General features: G+C 33.4%; 1 protein-coding gene across 4 annotated transcripts; it reads left to right on the top strand.

Annotated features, from left to right (window-relative positions):
- The first annotated feature begins 605 nt into the window (after positions 1-605).
- Positions 606-17620, top strand: LOC105321837 (myotubularin-related protein 4). Of its 4 annotated transcripts, XM_020064692.3 has the most exons (17): positions 606-766; positions 2973-3067; positions 3588-3880; positions 6594-6766; positions 7513-7615; positions 8180-8293; positions 8998-9191; positions 9460-9561; positions 9737-9848; positions 10034-10229; positions 10561-10746; positions 10888-11061; positions 11264-12193; positions 12510-12743; positions 13532-13716; positions 14225-14243; positions 14919-15003. In XM_020064692.3, exons 2-16 carry the CDS (start codon positions 3053-3055, stop codon positions 14226-14228), a joined length of 3015 nt encoding a protein of 1004 aa, XP_019920251.3. In that variant the 5' UTR covers positions 606-766; positions 2973-3052; the 3' UTR covers positions 14229-14243; positions 14919-15003. The 4 variants fall into 4 exon arrangements, with proteins under 4 accessions (XP_019920251.3, XP_011418606.3, XP_011418605.3 ...); XM_011420304.4 differs by lacking the exon at positions 14225-14243 and having other exon boundaries at positions 14919-17620; XM_011420303.4 differs by lacking the exons at positions 606-766; positions 14225-14243 and adding an exon at positions 1476-1642 and having other exon boundaries at positions 14919-17620.
- The last annotated feature ends 302 nt before the right edge of the window (positions 17621-17922 follow it).

Raw genomic sequence — 17922 nt, 5'->3', positions numbered from 1 at the left:
GAGACTTGAAAAATATTAATTTTAAACCTTGATATATTCTTCCTTCTATGTGTATTTTTTAAAACATTTTTTTCTTGTTTTTTCTTTCTTTTTTTAAATCAAAGTATCATAAAATACCAATAGAAGGGATAAAAACTAAAAGCGACGGATACGGAGATAGTATTGATTCATTGAAATTAAATTGTCTATTATTTATAAATGGGAAGTCCTCCGCCCCCTCCCCTTCTCCGCCCAAAAGATTGTCGAATTGGTGGGTTTTTTTGTTTGTTTGTTTGTTGGTTTTTGATAGATGGGGAAAATAAAAAGGACGCGTTTACGCTGAAATATGTTATGGCCTAGTTGATTTTTCGGCTTGTCAAGATTTCGGATAGGTCTGCCCCCCCCCCTTTTTTTTTTATTAAACGATGCTATGTGCCCTTGGTGCCTGGTTACTCGAAGTAAAAAAGTGGGCAAGAAATTCTTTGTTGATCACACATACTCCACTTCAACGTTCAAAAATATGTTGTAAATGAAAAGCAAACGGCGCCCCTGACGTTAAGGATACTTTTCGGTAAATAGTGCGCACGTTCAAAGGCATTCGACCTTTATCATATGACCAATAAAATGACGTCACCGTTGTTGACATTTTGCTCCGCCATTTTTATTATGATTACCGGGCAAATAAGTATACCCGTCTGCATGATTTACTGAAGTGAATTTTTCCCAAGGATTTCCCAGATAAAGTTCTGTGGATTTCCACAGAAAACAGGACCTAAATTCTTTTTAGGTAAGAAGCTTTAAAAGGAGGCGTTTCCGCTGAAACATGTTATGGCCTAGTTTTGATTTTGGCAACGGATGACAAACATAGACGTAGTATATTTCATTATTATCTTACTCAGTTTAACATGGCTGCAAGACATAACTCTGTCGTTAGATAAGTGCATAAGCATTAACTCAAAATGCACATCAGCATATTTTGTCACAGTAAACATTTGGTTACAAATATAAGTCGCGTATGTTGTGTGCACTAAAAAAAACTAAATGTCAAGATAATGATGAAGTCAAGTGCATGTCAGAATCATACGGTCTCATGCACTGACTAAGATAAGACAGTGTTAAAGAATCATTACTTAAGTCGTGAGGTGTAGGTTCAATGACAAGTGGAATGGTATAATCGCATCTTATGTAATCTGTCTTCTGAAGGCCTATATATAAATACACAGAATTGTAAATACCACTATATACCAACAGAATATTATTGACAGGAAATGTACTATCCTTGAGCAGTCTTATTTTTTTACTTAGTTAAATTATGTACATGAGAAGTACATTAGTCGGTGACTTCAGCGTTAGCTGAATAAATATCACAATTATTGTGACTAAAATGCAGATATCTATTCAGGTGTAGATTAAGTCATTACTTTTTTTATCCTGTATAAGACATCAAGTTACCCCCTGGTTAACTGATTGTTCGAAAATGATAACAGTACAAAATGCAATTATATCAAAAGAGCAGGTGCTTGCAATAGTGGCAGGCCAGGGTATTTCATGGACCTTAGTTTTAAACTTTTACCTCTATGCTATAATACTGCGATACCATTTGTTGAAATTGACAACCAGTGAGTTCACCTATGCATTGAATGAATATACTTCTGAAACACAGGTACCGTATCAAATAAGCATTTTGTGCAGTGTGTGTTTGATTTCTTTTTAGGTAATCTGTTGTAGAAAGTGACCACTGCATAAATGGTTCAAAAGGATATTGAGTCAATTAGTTATCTCATGATAACACTTGTTTGTTTAAGATATCACAAGTGTTTTCAAGAATAGACTTATATAAATTAAGTTATAATGCGTTATTTTCTGTCATAATTATTGTTGGTCATGTAGTAATTAGTGAATTACGCAAAGAATTAAATTGATCAAAGCAAATAACCAATATAAGCCATATATATCGATCATCCTAAAAAGGTCAAAAGATATAGAAATCTGAATCATGATAAAGTTGAGTGAATTAAAATTTAAAACTATGAACTTTTTATGGCCTGTTCATTTCAGATTAATAATTTCCAACTTGAAGTACATACTGTAGTATCAGCTTTTATTGTTATAAAATACACTGATTAATTAAAAAAAAAAATATAGAGAAATATATGAAATGCCTACTCAGCACCTTTATTGAACAATTGACAAGTACTACTATCTGATAGGTACAAGTTGTATTTATGAATAACACTTCCCTGTTGTGGTAATTTTACTACACCAGTAGTTTTATTTACAATGTACAGTAGTCCTTTATATTGTTAATACGAAATTGGAAAAAGTAGGTAAAATATTCTTTTTTTTTCTTACTCTTTATCAAGTCTAAAAGGTTTTAGAGAGAAGTAGTTTCACCTGACTAATGTCAGTTTCATATCACTAGTTTTCTTTGAAAAATGCAAATAGGGAAAACACATAATGTATTTCTTAAAAGAAATGAAAGTACATGCATGCATCATTATCAGTTGCTAATTATTTTTTTTCTATTTGGAAATCCCTGATGAATAGTCATTGAGATGTTTACTTTCATTTCACAGCAAATGATCAAATTTCGCATTTGGTCATGCATTTAAAAAGCACGCAAAATATTTGAAGTAAGGATTGATATGATTTTGGATATAGATAAACCATTAAAAAAGACTTGTGGATGGCCTTGTAGTCTGGGAGAAGATATATTTAGATACCTGCATTGATTTATTTTTTGAGAATCATGAATGAATACGGTGAATTTAAATGCCAGTCGGCAACGTAAAAAAAGTGCTGTTTCAACAAAGTTGGATTTTGAACGTTTTGAATCTCAATAGAAAATTTCTTTGACAGAAATAACATAAGGTAAAATTTTCTGAAGACTGGTGCAGTTATTGATCCTAAAATAAATGTTTCAATAAAGTTGGACTTTTAACGTTTGAATTAACTTGTTAATGACATTTTTATTGCCTTGTATTTTATAATAGGAACAACCGTGTGAGCATTAGTGAAGATCCGCTGCGCTGAATTTTCATAGAAAAAGTGCCATCAGCAATATATATGCCAAATGCATCTGAAAATGGTAAGAGTTTTGCATTAGTTTTTTTTTTCAGTGGGGGGGGGGTTGCGAAGATGATTTCTGGAAATATAATGCAATTTTTTTTGACACTTCACACTTCATGCTGAGTGAACTAGATTATCGCTAGAGAACATATATGTGCTTGATAGGACTGCATGGCAAGGACAGTCATTAAACATAAATACACACTTATTGGTGTCAATAAAATACATTATTAATGGCTGTCAATTCCCTGGTAGCTCTTCCATAAGTAACGTCTGTCTGCATACACGAACAGTCTAACAAAAATTGGTTTTCATTATTTCAATATGCTGTGTTGAATTTGAGAAAGAATCATTATGAATTTTTAATTTCATTTCAGTTTTGCTGACATATTATTACATCTGTAGAGCAGTTCAACAAAAAAAAAAAACACACACAAATTATTCTATGATAAAATTACTCTCATTTTAACCTATACATTATGCAGTGTGCTTGAATTTGTGCATTGGATTTTTATTCATTTTATTTTTTATTCATGTAGGCATATGCTGATGAGCCAACTAGTATAGAATGCATCAACAGATCAGACCTGTTCCCAAAAAAGAAACTGGTTCGGGAGGATGAATCCCTCCAGATCCCCATTCCCCTTCTTCCCGGAGAAGCCGGGGAGTTCCTGGGAAGGACCACTGATGGGGTCATTGCTCTGTCCAATTACAGACTCCTGGTCACGTTCAAGAAGGCCTTTGTAAATGTGCCCATCGGAATGATCGATTCCGTCGAACGGACAGATATCTTCTTCCTGAACATCTACTGCAAGGATGCTACAGTAGCAAGGTTAGGGGAAAGGAACTTTACTTACTTTCATGAAAGAGAATAATTTATTGATTAAGGCCGATTTAGGCAATTTTGCGCTGAGATTTACAGTGCAATATTGAGCTTTATATGAGAGGTTTCATTCAACTACATGCTTTATACACATTATAAGATAAGATACAATTGATTCCAAATCTGGGTCCGGTGTGGTGTAATAGTACAAATGTACGGAAGGAGGAATATTCCAAAACATTATATGGTGTATCTAAGTAAAGGTGTAATCTTATGAATTGCAAGTATTGATTTTAGTTAAAGGCAAATCTAAATTTTCATAACAGACTTGATAAAAATATGAGAACTCTGCAAACAAATAAGTGGGTTATCTGGCTACTTTCTGTTCTGTAGTTGGCCATATATATATATTGACTATAAATAAAACTGCCCTGAATACACAACTAAAGTAAGCAAACATTCAGGACAATACATACTTGTAAACATGTATTAGGGTACTCAGGAAACACTTAACATTGTCTTGCTTATCATCAAGAGGGGCAAAAAAAAAAGGAGAGTAAAAAATCTCAATGGGCTTAAGATTGCTGATTATGCATCAATGTCCATCTGTATAGTTTGGTTTTTTGATTAAATCTTGTTTATTCAGGACAGATTGAAATTTACAAGGCATTAACAATAAGCAGGTGTGTTATGTAATCTTGAAGGTAGATTTCAATAGTAAAGGGGGGCATTGGTGAGTCATTTTGAATGGAGTTGTACAGCGGTGGAGACTTGTAAAAGTGATCGATAGTCTGATGTAATGTCCTGTCACACTGTTTGCCTAGACTGTCATCTCCGTAGGTACTGGTATATTGTGCTGAGGGCAACAGATGGCCCGACAGATAAAAGACAAGTTTTTTTTATTTTTTTTTAAAATTGTCATGCAATTATCCAAGCATGTACAAATACACTTATTTTTTGTTTACATCTTGATGAGTGATTCTGTGCCACCACCCCCCCCCCCCCCCATATCCCCCTTCATTAAAATTTTGATATATGTATATGATTAACATGGAGTCCTAATATATTCAGTACTTTAGCAATGAAAGAAGAATTAGAGAAAATGTGAAAGATCTGCCAAGATGTTATTTATTTATATATGCATGGTAGATTAATGTGATTGATATGCACATGTTTATAAATACAGAGAAAAAGTGCACATGTCAATGAAATATATGGTCTTGTTTGTTACCTGAAAAAACTTGATCAAATCTGTTTTATTTTTAAGTCTAGCCATTTGTTCTTCATTTATTCTTTACCTGAGGTTCAAATGAGGTGTTGTTCACAAACATACCTGAAGGCATTCTTTAGAAAAATAAGAACATTGTTGAACCGGTAATATATTTTCAACTCATGCATACTGAAGTGTTGAGAATTGAAATTCTTTTTTCATACCTGCTGTTCAGACACTGAAAAATACTTATTTTTGTTGTGAATTGTGTCTTTTTAAAAAAGGTTACATGTAACCTGTGAAAACAATTTAAATTAGATTTTGAGATAGGTATAGGTGCTGTAAGGTTACAATTAAAGGAGAGATCGATATGTCTGCAATGGAAAGCTTGTGGGATCGTAGTGTTAGAACTGTCTGCTGGCTGTAATTTGGATTGATCACAGCTCTTGCTAGCCGTCTCTGAATGGGAGACCAGCAGGAACTGTGTTAAAGACATTTCTGGTTCAGATGCTCTTAATGTGTATTGAGGGTTCATACAAGTTCATATGAATTTGGAAGTCTGGATCTTGTTAATAATTGAAGTAAACAACTTAATAAACTAGCCAATAAAAATGTATATAGTATGCATTGAAACTATGCATACAAAGAATTTGTTGTGCATTTCAGTTATGTATGAACTAACTATATTTTTCGTATTTTACTGATATTGATTATTTTATGATGACTTCCTGAATAAAAAGCCTATCTACTTATTATCATTCTTGAGGTCACATAAAGTTCACTTGCAAGCTTATATAGAAATAAGGATGTATTAGCTAGTCTACATACATGTAAACAAATATTGGCTGACTCAGCAATCATAAGATACACACATGATCAATACTTTAACACATACTCATCTTTGGTTTTCTAGTTTTATCCATTATGTAATTTTAGATGTTCAGATGTTGACAAAATAAGAAGGTAGCTTAGTATAAATAAAATCTTGATGGGTAACTGTCAGCAAGTTTTAATGCTACTAAAGCTGAAAAGATTACTTGGACGATAATTGCCAGAAAACACCTTCAATTTATTTCTGTTTCTTGTTTATATTTTAAAGTGTGTAAGCCATTTAATGTGTTAAAATTGCACTGTGTTGGAAAATATTGACTGACACAAAGATCAGTGTTTTGTATGAACTTGGAAGGTAACCAAAAGAGGTGTAATAAATTTGATTTGATTTCAATGACTATGCATGGATAATACAAATACCCATTTAATGCACTTGCTGTAATAAGCTACATTTCTCCTACCAATACCCCTATATCCTTTTCCAATTTAAAAAAAAAATGTCAAAAAATATCCTATTAATGCACTGGCTACAATTTGTAACCCCCCCCCCCCCCTCCATTTCATTTCCACCGCCCCTCCTCCTTTTAAAAATGTCTACACTGTTTTGTTTGTATCTGATTCAAGACATGTACATGTATCAATGATTTGAAAATCAGTAACATGTTCATTATATCTTCCTAGGTGTGGCTTTAATGACAATGATGCCTGTCAGTCATGGTTCCTCCGTATCATGAGCAAGCTGACCGCTCCCAAACAGCTCAATGAGTTCTTTGCCTTCACTTTTCACGCCTGGTGCCAAGACCATAACTCTGGTTCTCAGGATCCAGAAAACTGCCATCAGTTGTGCCAAAAAGGTAAAGTGCGGTTTTGTACATATTGGGACCGGTACTTAATTGTACATGTATCTGCTAGTGTGAAAATTATGATCAAAAGGATATTTGTTTAGATTTATCCTAGTTTATAAATTTCCTTATTTGCCTTTTAAGTCAATTTACATGATATGGTTAAGCAAATAAAAGGTTTGGTTTAATAATCAAAGTCCTGATTTACTCATTGTTTTCCTGGAAAATTTAAAAAATCCCCACTCAAACATTTTATAGTTTTTACATTGCCAAAGGGTATAATTCATTCATTCGATATATATTAGCTGTCTAAAAATTCATCAAGTGATAAACGCTGATGGTGAACTCATCCATACATAATGAGATCTGTTTCATCTTATTATACAGACGCAACAAACAATACAGGCATACATTTTTTTTGTTCACCTGGTGTATAGTGTACTACTAATGCACACCTCATTAAAGTGCAGTGTAGAATTCTTGCATCACCTTAGTGCAGGCCAGTCCAAGTGTGTATATGGGAAACCTTGGGGCAGACTGTCAGAAAATGTCACCTGTTGATTATCTTTTGAATGAATGGTTTATAGGACGTTTTTTTCTGAGTCATAGTTATGATGCAATATTTTCTTTTAATTAATCATTGTTGAATTCTGGTCAGTAAAAAAATTGAGATATGTATAAAACGATCTGACTGCTAAGAAAACATGGATGTATGATGAAAGATACTGAATTTTCGTTGTAATGGTGACACTTTTCAGATGAGACCTACACATACAGTTTTGGGAAAGAGATCGAGAGACAGAAATTTGATCTGAAGAGTGGGAAGGCGTGGCGCATCACCTATGTCAACGAAGACTTCAGGTAAGACCTGGAACAGCATGTCAGGAATGTTGAATGAACTGTCATCATGGACGATAATGAGTGACACAACAATTAATTACAACCTTGTGACAGTGTTTAGTTCATAGCTGTGAAAGATTCTATTTTAGGGGGGCTTTTTTTGTATTAACACATTTCTTAAAGGCTCTGATAATAACACTATAATGTTTTGAATTGTACTTAAGGTTTGAAGGGGGCATATTACCAATTGATTTTAAAATGATTAAAAATTTAATGTATTCCTAGAAAAAAAAAATCACTAAGTATTTATTACATAAGAGTACAGTAAAACATGGTTATTAAGAACATGTATATTATGAATTGACACTTAAAGTGAAGTGATTTCCATTCCCCGTGACTATAGTACATGATGTAAACTTGACGGATATAACGAATTACACTTATAGCAAAGCAAAATCACCCAATTGTGGCACTTCGTTATAAGCATGTTTTACTGTATACATGTTTATCCGAAGTTTGTTTTTCTATATTGTATATTTTCATAGTAAGAAACGTTGTAAATACTTTTGTCCGTCTGTTTTACAGTTTGTGTCCCACGTACCCTCGGAATCACATCGTACCGGCCAGCATCACTGATGACGAGATCAAGAGTTCGGCTGGCTTCCGGTCTCTCAAGAGGTTCCCCTCGGTGGTGTGGAGGTAATAAACAGCAGAGAGGTTCTGTGTGAATTCAAATATCAGTTTAACTAAAGTATGGGAATAGAGAGCACGAGAAGGGCTTGAATCTTGACACAAGTCCTCAGAAAGTGCTTGAAAATGCACAAAATGCAAAGAGTCATTGAAAAAATACTTATGAATTTGCATGTTGAGTGATTGAATGTATTTCCTAATGAACAAAAGTTTATAAAAGAATTATTTTACAGATACTCCTCTTTTCAATACGTGAAATATTTTAATGGCATAGTATTTTTGTCAATGGGAAAGCACATTTGGCTTAAGCCCTGTACTTGATTGTATTGTTCAAATATGTTTGCAAAATAGCTTTTTTTGGAAGAATTCTCTGTAAACAGCTCCTTTCCACTGAATATTCTTAATTTTTGGCCATGGATGTTGAAAGTGAGTTTTCCAGTACTGAACCAGCTTAAATGTACAGTACATGTATAAGATCACGCTAGTTTAAAATTCACATGAAAGTACTTTTTGTTGAATTTTCTTGGATTCAAGACCTTGATTCATAACTTGTTAATGATGTAGATTTGAGTGTAAAGCCTAAAGGATACCCACAAAGTTCCATGAAATTTATCCACCATAAATTTGAATAATACTACAGTACTTGCTCTGAAGCATACTAGTCAATTTGTATTTAGGTGATGATGACACGATGTGTATTTTTAAATTCTCAGAAACCAAAGAAATGGTGCAGTGCTTGTTAGGTGCAGTCAGCCGGAGAGCGGGTTCTTTAACTGGCGGAACACGGAGGACGAAAACCTGATGAAGGCTTTCTCTGAGGCGTGTGAACAGAACCCTGGGAAGAGTCAGAAAAATCCCAACATCAGTGAGGACACCAGCGGCTCAGAATCTGGCTCACAAAGTGAAGGTTCGTATCCTACACAACTAATTTTGTTAAAAGAAATTGATTAATTAAGTTTTGTTGTAAAATGGACTGTAATACTATGTACAGTTCTGTTCCCAATTATTTTGATTTTAATTTTTCAGCCACAAAAAAGAGTAATGTGTCATTTTGGAGATATTTTGCATCTATGACAATAAAAAAAACACAAAATAGAAACCTTAATTTCCTTAAAAAAGAAGGAAAAGAAAAAGAATTATAATTGAAAACATGCATTATTGGATTGATTTTGTAGAAGACCTTGATGGCTCAGACAAGAGGGTCATGATAGTGGACTGTAGGTCCTACCGAGCGTCCATGGCAAACCGACTGAAAGGAGGAGGAGTGGAGTGTGTAGGTCAGTAGCAACCAGATTAAACTGTGTAGAGGAACACTTTATTTTCTTATATGTTGGATCTGTTGATGCATTTATAGGTTTGAAGAATGGCTTATACCTGTAGACTTTTTTGGATTAATGAGAAAGGGATGTATGGATAATACTTATATTTAAAGTTATTGTTTTGTTTTTGTAGAATATTATCCTACTTGTGATATTCAGTTCATGAATTTGGACAACATCCATGCCATAAGGAAAGCGTTCACTCAGTTAAGGCAGCACTGTAGTACTGCATCTGACCAACTCAAGTAAGCTTGTGTTTATCAAACAAAATTCATAAAACATCAAACAGGTAATTAAGATGACCTGGTCTGTGTAATTGTGCTGCTTCAGCTCATCATTTTAAATATTTTCTGCTTCTTTAGCCTAAAACCTACAGTTTATTTACATGTAAAGGACTAGGTCATTATTATCATTTTGCTTCTTTTTTCAGCTGGCTCTCGAGTCTGGAGGGAACTAAATGGATGACCTATTTAGCCAACCTGCTGCGAACGGCGTGTCTGGTGGTGAATGTAATGAGTAAGGAGCGGCGCTCGGTGGTGGTGCATTGCTCGGATGGGTGGGACAGGACCTCTCAGATTGTGTCCTTGGCGGAGTTGATGATGGACCCCTACTACAGAACTGTAGAGGTTGGATGGCAAACTTTAATGTCATTTAGTTGAAAAGTAGAGCAGATTATGGTGTCAATTTATCCACTGTTCTGTAAACCCTTATTAAACACAAAGAATTTTCATGTAATTTAGAGCAAAAACTTGTTGTTTTTCGGAATTTTATACCGACATTGCATATCATTAAGGGTAAAATGGCAGAATGGCAAAATTTTAATTTTGCATATGATAGTAAAGAGAATTTTGTTCGGAGAATTTAAAATTTCTACTTTTTGTGATCTTAATATCAAATAGACTTGTGGAGAATATCTTTTTTTAATTGAAAAATTACACGTTTATTTATTTTTCCCAGGGCTTTCAAGTGCTGGTGGAGAGGGAGTGGTTAGAATTCGGTCACAAGTTTGCAGATAGGTGTGGCAATGGAGTGAACTCCGAAGACCCCAATGAACGGTCTCCAGTGTTTCTCCAGTGGCTGGACTGTGTATATCAGCTTTTCAAACAGTTCCCATGTGCATTCCAATTTAATGAAGCATATCTGGTAATTGAATGTCAATTTCATTGTAACCAATATACACTTCCTATGAATTTAGCTGACAACATATTTTTTTGCTATAAAGTGTACATGTTCAACGTTTAATGCATGTTATGTTTATTAATGAGTGAGAATTTTGCTTTGCAGATTAAAATGGTTCAACATACGTATTCCCACTTGTTTGGAACTTTTTTGTGTAACACGGCTCGGGAGAGGTTACAGGGAGAGTTATCGGTACAAACCTCGTCTCTGTGGAGTCTGCTTCATCCTAGTAATTCTCAGTTCTACAATCATTTGTATTCACCCAGCAAGGAGCAACAGGTAAACAAAGAACATTCACTAGTTATGCCAATTCCTCTCAAAACATTTAATGTTTTTATTTCTTTACAAAATTTTACAAAATTCCTGGATGGTTGATGCTATTTAGTTTTTGGTCATTGGCGTAATTGTAGTAAATGAACAGTGTATGAAATGAAAAGAATAATCCAAAAATTATTGAAATTTCATATACTTTTCCCTTCAGGTATTAAGACCAAAATTTGATGTCAGAAATTTAACTCTTTGGACATCAGTTTACTTTTCCAATTACACCTGTTCAACCGACCTGAAAGACTTGGGATGTGATCAACAGGAAATGCAACAAGAAACCAACACCTGTAATCTACAGAAAACTCGATCCTGTGAGAATCTGGCAGGGCCCAGCCAGGAGCCCATTAGTAGTCCCAGTCGTAGGAAAAGCGACCCTAGCATTATATTAGATAACTTTGACCCTTCTCTCTTGACAAAAGACTGTGATAAGACTTCTAGCAATGTTTGTGTTTCCAATGGCACTGTACATTCTGAAGATGGCCATAGAGATAGTGAATTAAAGAACGGAACGTCTCCGGAAAAAGAGCAAAATGGAGATGTTACTGCTAGTAATGGAGTTGTTTCAAATGGCCATTGTAGTGATTTAGAAGAGGAGAATTTAACAAATGGAGATCAAGATATCAAAGATGATACTGAGCCAGAGAGTAATGATGAAAATAATCTAGTTAATGGACAATGTAATGGAAATTCTCATCACAATGGGGATACTGATACATCAAGTCCGGCCATTGAATGTTCAACAGATACCATCACGGATGGGGAGAGCAAACCCGAGGAGAAGATAGATCATCAAGTTAATGGCACCAGGCCTGCACATAAATTAAGTCTAGAAAAATTAGTGACTCTTGAGAAAAGTGCCAGCATTAGCACCAGCACTAGTGATATCTCTAATTCCAATGTGGACTTGAGACTCCCTGTGGACAGTATGTACAGTATTCATCAGTATCTGAGTCGGTCCACGCCTTTACGGCTGACCTGCAGTTCCAATGGATTCAGTCAGTCAAAGAGTCCGCTCAAAAGTTTGCCAACCACTCCAGTCAATTCCCAGAGTTCCACTTGTCCACCAACACCAGCAACTGACAAGGTAGGAATTAACTCCAATGGCTTCAAGATGTACCCCTATATGTTAGAATTAATATGTAGCCTCAAATTTCATATACAGTTAAATATTTTTTTGTAGAACTTTGATACTTTTTCCTATATGTTTTTAAAAATTGTGTCTATCTTCAAAGAATGTCTTCAAGTTTGTGTCTTTTAGAGTTTTTACTAAAAGCTTTAATATGTATCATATTGCATACAAGCTAAGGGACGTAACTTGTCTTATTCTTTACATAACAAGTTACCTAGGATTAAATAAGTTTCTATCTTATGTTGAGTAAATTAATTTTGTTTCTTTACAGTCTTCTGAATCCCAGTTTTGTCATAAGGTGGGGCGCCTCAGCAGACATCTTGATTCTGATGGACTCACAACCTTTAATGATCCCGTTCAACAAGGCATACAGAAGATTAAAGAGGATTATGAAAGAGAAATTAAAGTGATCAGAAATCACTTGGCTGCAGCCAATGCAGCTCTCCTTCAGCATGCTTCAGCCTGCAGTGGTGGAACTAGGTGTATTTTGGATAAAGATGATATGGTATTTAATTTTAGAGCTGTTGCCCCCCCCCCCCCCCCCCCCCCCCAAGTTCTGTAAAATAGTAAGGCATATTCTGACATGTTGTCTTGTTTGGACATGAAATTGTAAGTGATACTTTGTTAAGGATTTCAGAGTTTTAAATTTGTTTAAACAAAATTTTAAATTATCAAAGAACTATATATGATATGAATTAAATTTGGCCCCCATAATTCACAATTTTTTAAAGTGTCTTTGGTACAATAAAATGTTATGTTATATTTTAGAAGAGTTGATGTTAAATATATTTTTCACCTAATTATTTGATTTATTTGCACTCACTGGCAGTGTATGACGTCAGAAGTGTAGCTATTTATATAATTCAATCAAAATCAGTCAAAAATTGACCTTTTTCTTATCGTTTTATGAATGGGAAATATAGAGCGCATGCTTGAACAAGGACAATTTTTTGGTCACTTATTAGCCCTGGTTAGATACATCTCTGATTAAAATACTTTGTTTGTTCAAGCATGCGCTCTATGTTTTCTGAAGAAAAACTGCTTAAAAACAAGCTGTTTTGTGCTAAAAATGCCAAAATGGCAAGAAAAGGTTGTCTTTTCGATGTCATATTTCTTAATTGTGGGCAGTTGAATCAAAATGAACATTATGTAAAAACATCTCATATAATCTGTACAAAGACAGTAAAATGATGATGTTCATTTTAGGGGGCCATTTTAGGCCTATATCAAATATAGTCCTTTTGAAATCTTTTTTTCTCCCGTACATTTTCTTCTTTTTTTTTTCCCCTGAAGCTTTTATCCCCGGATGTCAATGGCGATTTTAACTCTCTTGGAAGTAATGCTGCATCGGATGTCAGCTGGGAGAACATTGACGAAAACGAGTCCAAGATGATTCGCTGGGTTCCAGACCACGCGGTCACTCACTGTGCTGAGTGCGAGTCAGGCTTTGGGTTTCTAGTCAGAAAACATCACTGCAGGTTTGTATATATTCTTTATTGTCTTTACTGTGCAGTTAAGGGTCCTCCACACAACAGGGGGAAAGTTTCTTAAACCAGCCACAAACTGAGGTATTCTTTAAGGATATATCCTAGCAAGTGTATGACTAGAAAATGACAGAAAAATGTGGCAATTTTTTGGGGGAAAACAGAACATTCAATAATGTATTTCTCTTCATTAAAACAAAAGGCCTTGCCATATAGTATGCAGGTCAGTATGCTATATCCACTAAGCTACAAGATTTGACAAAGAACGCCATGTAATTAAGTAATAAAATAATTCACTGTACAATTAAATACATGACTGTATTCCTTTTGTGATGTTCTAATCTAAAAAGTGTAAGTCATTGAGTGTGGAGGACCTTTAAAATACACACATTCTTACATGCATTGAAATAGATTTTTATGATGTATGGTACAATACATTGTTTGATTATTTCATGTTAGTGGTTAGTGCCCACGGCAGTATATTTATTTGTTTACATTGCAGTTGATATGAATCTCATGAAGTAAGATAATCTTAAATAACCTTGTAGTTGTGTATTAAAAAAGGAATGTGTCGATTTGAAACCTGTTTTGCTATAGTTCTTCAAGACTTGATTAATTGATCACATTTGTAATTTATCTGGCAATATCAGCTGACAATAGTTAAAAAAAAACTCCTCGCTTGGTTACATGAAATAATCAATCACTTCATGTGGAAAAAATGTAATGAGGAGAATTTATGTTTCTATGCTTTCTTGTACATCAAGGTCTTTGTATGCTTTGTATTTTTACAACTTACGGTACCTAAATAATATTATATATAGCACTAAATTTTAATCGGCCAAAACCTTGATTCCTTGAAATACTCGGTGTGTTCAGTTCAAGACTTCTTGTTAAATGTGCTTCAATTAAAATGATTTCATTGACTCATTTATTGCTTCGATCAATCAACCAAGTCCGCGGTTTTGCGTATTATGTATCTTTTGTAATTACTGTGTGTAATTGGATTTTTTAATGCACTAAATGAATGTATGGTCTCTAATGAAAGATTCACAACCTTGAATATATCGCATTTGATTTTTGAAAAAATTATATTTATGATAATTTTACTGCATGTTTTCTGCAAATGTTTGATTTATAAACTGATTTAGGTAGAAATTCATCATAGATTTAATAGAGTATATCTTTTTACTTTAAAGGAACTGTGGAAACATTTTTTGCGGGAATTGCTCAGAGAACTTCAGCATGATTCCTCACCAGAACTTGATGACTCCGGAGAGAGTCTGTAATCGCTGCTTCAACAACCTGCAGAGGATTTCCAAACATGTGCGAGCATCTAACGGGGTGGTCGACGAACGACCGCTCGCCTATGCAGCTTCAAACTAGGGCTTCTAAACAATTTTGGTTTATTGTTAAATGTGTGCATAAATGATATGATGAAAATTGATATGTCAAACATATATTTTCTCATGCTGAATGACTTACGTGTGTTATTTAATGCCAATTATGTACAAGTCTGATCATCTGTTCATTGTCATTGTTACATGTTGTTTGCTCTTGTGTTTTGTCTTCTTTCGCTCTATGTTCAAATTTCATTTGCAGTTTACAGCAAAGTAGTATGGTGGAATAAAAAATATACAGTGGTTACAGATTACAGTTATACATCATTGTTAAGAAAAAATAAATATCAGTGATGAACTCTCAATTATGGTTAGGAAATGTAAGAAATTTAGTGTACAGTTATATTTATATTAACAGCTATTTTGAAAAATTCAAACCTAAAATGATTTTTGGCTCAAAGAACATTTTTCCATGTTCTTGGATTTGTTAATACTGGAAGTAAACAAATCTCTTAAAATTCTCCAGATCAGAATCCAATTCTCCTGAAACAGAGATTTTTATGATCTTTTCCCCTACAGATGACGAAACGTATTGAATATGTCGGGGTAATATGTACCGGTATTATAGTGGATGTTTTAAAGGAATTGTTTTAAGATTGGAATGATCTCAAATACTGTTGATTTTTGTTAATTTCTTATTCTTAATACTCAGAAGAAAACAACATTGTTGACATGTGCTGTTTAGTCATAAGGTGATATTTCAATGGTGGAAAAATAAAATACCATATTGGTTTTCTTTTTGTTTCAAAATATGTGTAATAATTTTACTAAGGATTAAATACATTTTGATTTGATAGAAGAAAATATCTTGATCTTTTCCATGTATTATTTTAGTTTGGGTTCAAGTTGTCATTTTTGTTCTAAATTAATATTAGCACTGGAAAGCTTATGTTTGTTAATGCTTATCAAGAAATATTGAAGTAGAGGAAAGGGAAGTTTAGTGGGTGCTTGGGCATGGTAGTTATCAGCAAATCCATCTTTAAAATAGTTATCCAAAACCAGATCAGCCTAGGTTAACTGTAAAACATTTCCAAATTGTTAAAAGTACAAGTAATGGAAATATTATACTTGTACATTATAGCCAGCATTTGTCAACTAGATTTCAAACCAGGGAAAGTTTGGTTGTTTTTTTTTCAATTTAGAAGATGTTGAATGGTGTATTTCTGTTTGTACATTTTTGTACATATGTTGATGGTTTATTTCATTCTTCTATTTTATTTTATTTTTGGTCAATAGTGCTATGGATCTTTTTGTCATGACATCATTGAAATTGGATTGGCCACACATCGTTTATTTTTATTTTAATTTTGATAGGAATCTTTGACTGGAATCTAATTCTTAATTTTGTACAGTTGCATCTACATGTATGACCATATTACAATCCCAAAGATCTACAAATATTTATTTGCATTACTATCAGTTTGCACAAATAATGTGTAACATATTGGTACCAATTTTTTGATAATTCTAAATTTGGGGGTTAAAAAAAGTTATAGGAAAGGGAAGTAATAATGTTAGTGAAAAATAACATTAATTTACTCCAATGTTTGAAAATAAATGCAGGTTCACAATGAAGAAATTAAAACACCTAAAAAAAATAAATCTGTTTAATTTATTTATTCTTTTAGTTGGAATTAACTGAAAAATATTCATCTTAGTACAGTGTATTGTGTATATTAATTAAGTAATAAATTCAATATTATTAAAAGATTAATATATTTTTTCTACATTTCATTGTTATTATGATTATGCACTGTTATTGTTAACATAATTTCATGTTTTTTGTTCATTTACATTTTTTTCAGTAAGGTTTAAGAAAAAAAACTTACTTAAAAATCCCTTTAAAAATGTATTACGGTACATTTATACAGTGAAGACATCAGTACATGTGTTGTACATTCATGAAATATATTTGAATAACACTAATTAATGCAAATTCTATGCCCAAATAACCTATAAAATAAAAATGTGTAACATATTATTTACAAGTATCTTTTGGATTTTGAAGAAGAAAAAAAATGTTAATTAAAAAATAAAATGTATTCTGTAATTTTTGTAAATGACATTGTCTTAACCGAGGGCTGTATTTATATAGTGCCCTACCAGTGAGAGAGTGAGCATATACTGAATGTATTTTGTCACAGTGGTAACATAAGAAAAGCAATAAATGTTTTCAATTCAAAATGTTTTATCCAAGTGCAAAGGTTGCCAAAATTTTGAGAGAGAGAGAGAGAGAGAGAGGCAAGAAAAAACTACCAATGGAAGTACATTTGTGAATTGTCATGGGGAAAACATTGTAAATTTTGTACAACAGAAATAAGGATGTTTTGCAAACTTATTTATCAAAGTTTTATGCCAAGTGCATTTCTTCTACTTTATTTTAAATGGTTAATTTTTTTCTGACAGTTTCTGGTGCTTGGTTTTGCTGAGGAGCCTTTCCTATTGCGATGTATAATGTATGTTCTGCATGAAGCAATTTGTCATAAAACATTTAAAGGGAACACAGTGTTTGTTGTTTATTTCAAAAGTTAATCAATTCATTGCTTTCTATATGTAACTAGAAAAAAAAACGGACAGAGACTAAATTCACAATCAAGCAATATGAAAGAAGCGTTTTGCTTTTAAAAACTGAAAAAATTTGACTATTGCTTGCACGTTTTTTTAATTTCTTTATAACATGTATATGTATTTCACGATTGCTCAATCAACAATTAAGAAGGATATGATTCAATTGCGAATAAATCAAAGAATTATAAACAATATTTATTATTGTTAGAATTAAGCAAAAGGTTGCAAGGTTTTC

Source organism: Magallana gigas, chromosome 3, assembly GCF_963853765.1.
Source record: "Magallana gigas chromosome 3, xbMagGiga1.1, whole genome shotgun sequence".
Classification (NCBI taxonomy): Eukaryota; Metazoa; Mollusca; class Bivalvia; order Ostreida; family Ostreidae; genus Magallana; species Magallana gigas.
This window is presented reverse-complemented; position numbering and strand designations above follow the sequence as displayed.

What these genes read in the sequence shown, in the direction of transcription:
- LOC105321837 (XM_011420304.4), top strand. An exon ending in AGGAGGAGTGGAGTGTGTAG is followed by an intron (nt 9,562 to 9,736) that starts GTCAGTAGCAAC and finishes TTGTTTTTGTAG; the next exon opens with AATATTATCCTACTTGTGAT. An exon ending in CAACACCAGCAACTGACAAG is followed by an intron (nt 12,194 to 12,509) that starts GTAGGAATTAAC and finishes GTTTCTTTACAG; the next exon opens with TCTTCTGAATCCCAGTTTTG.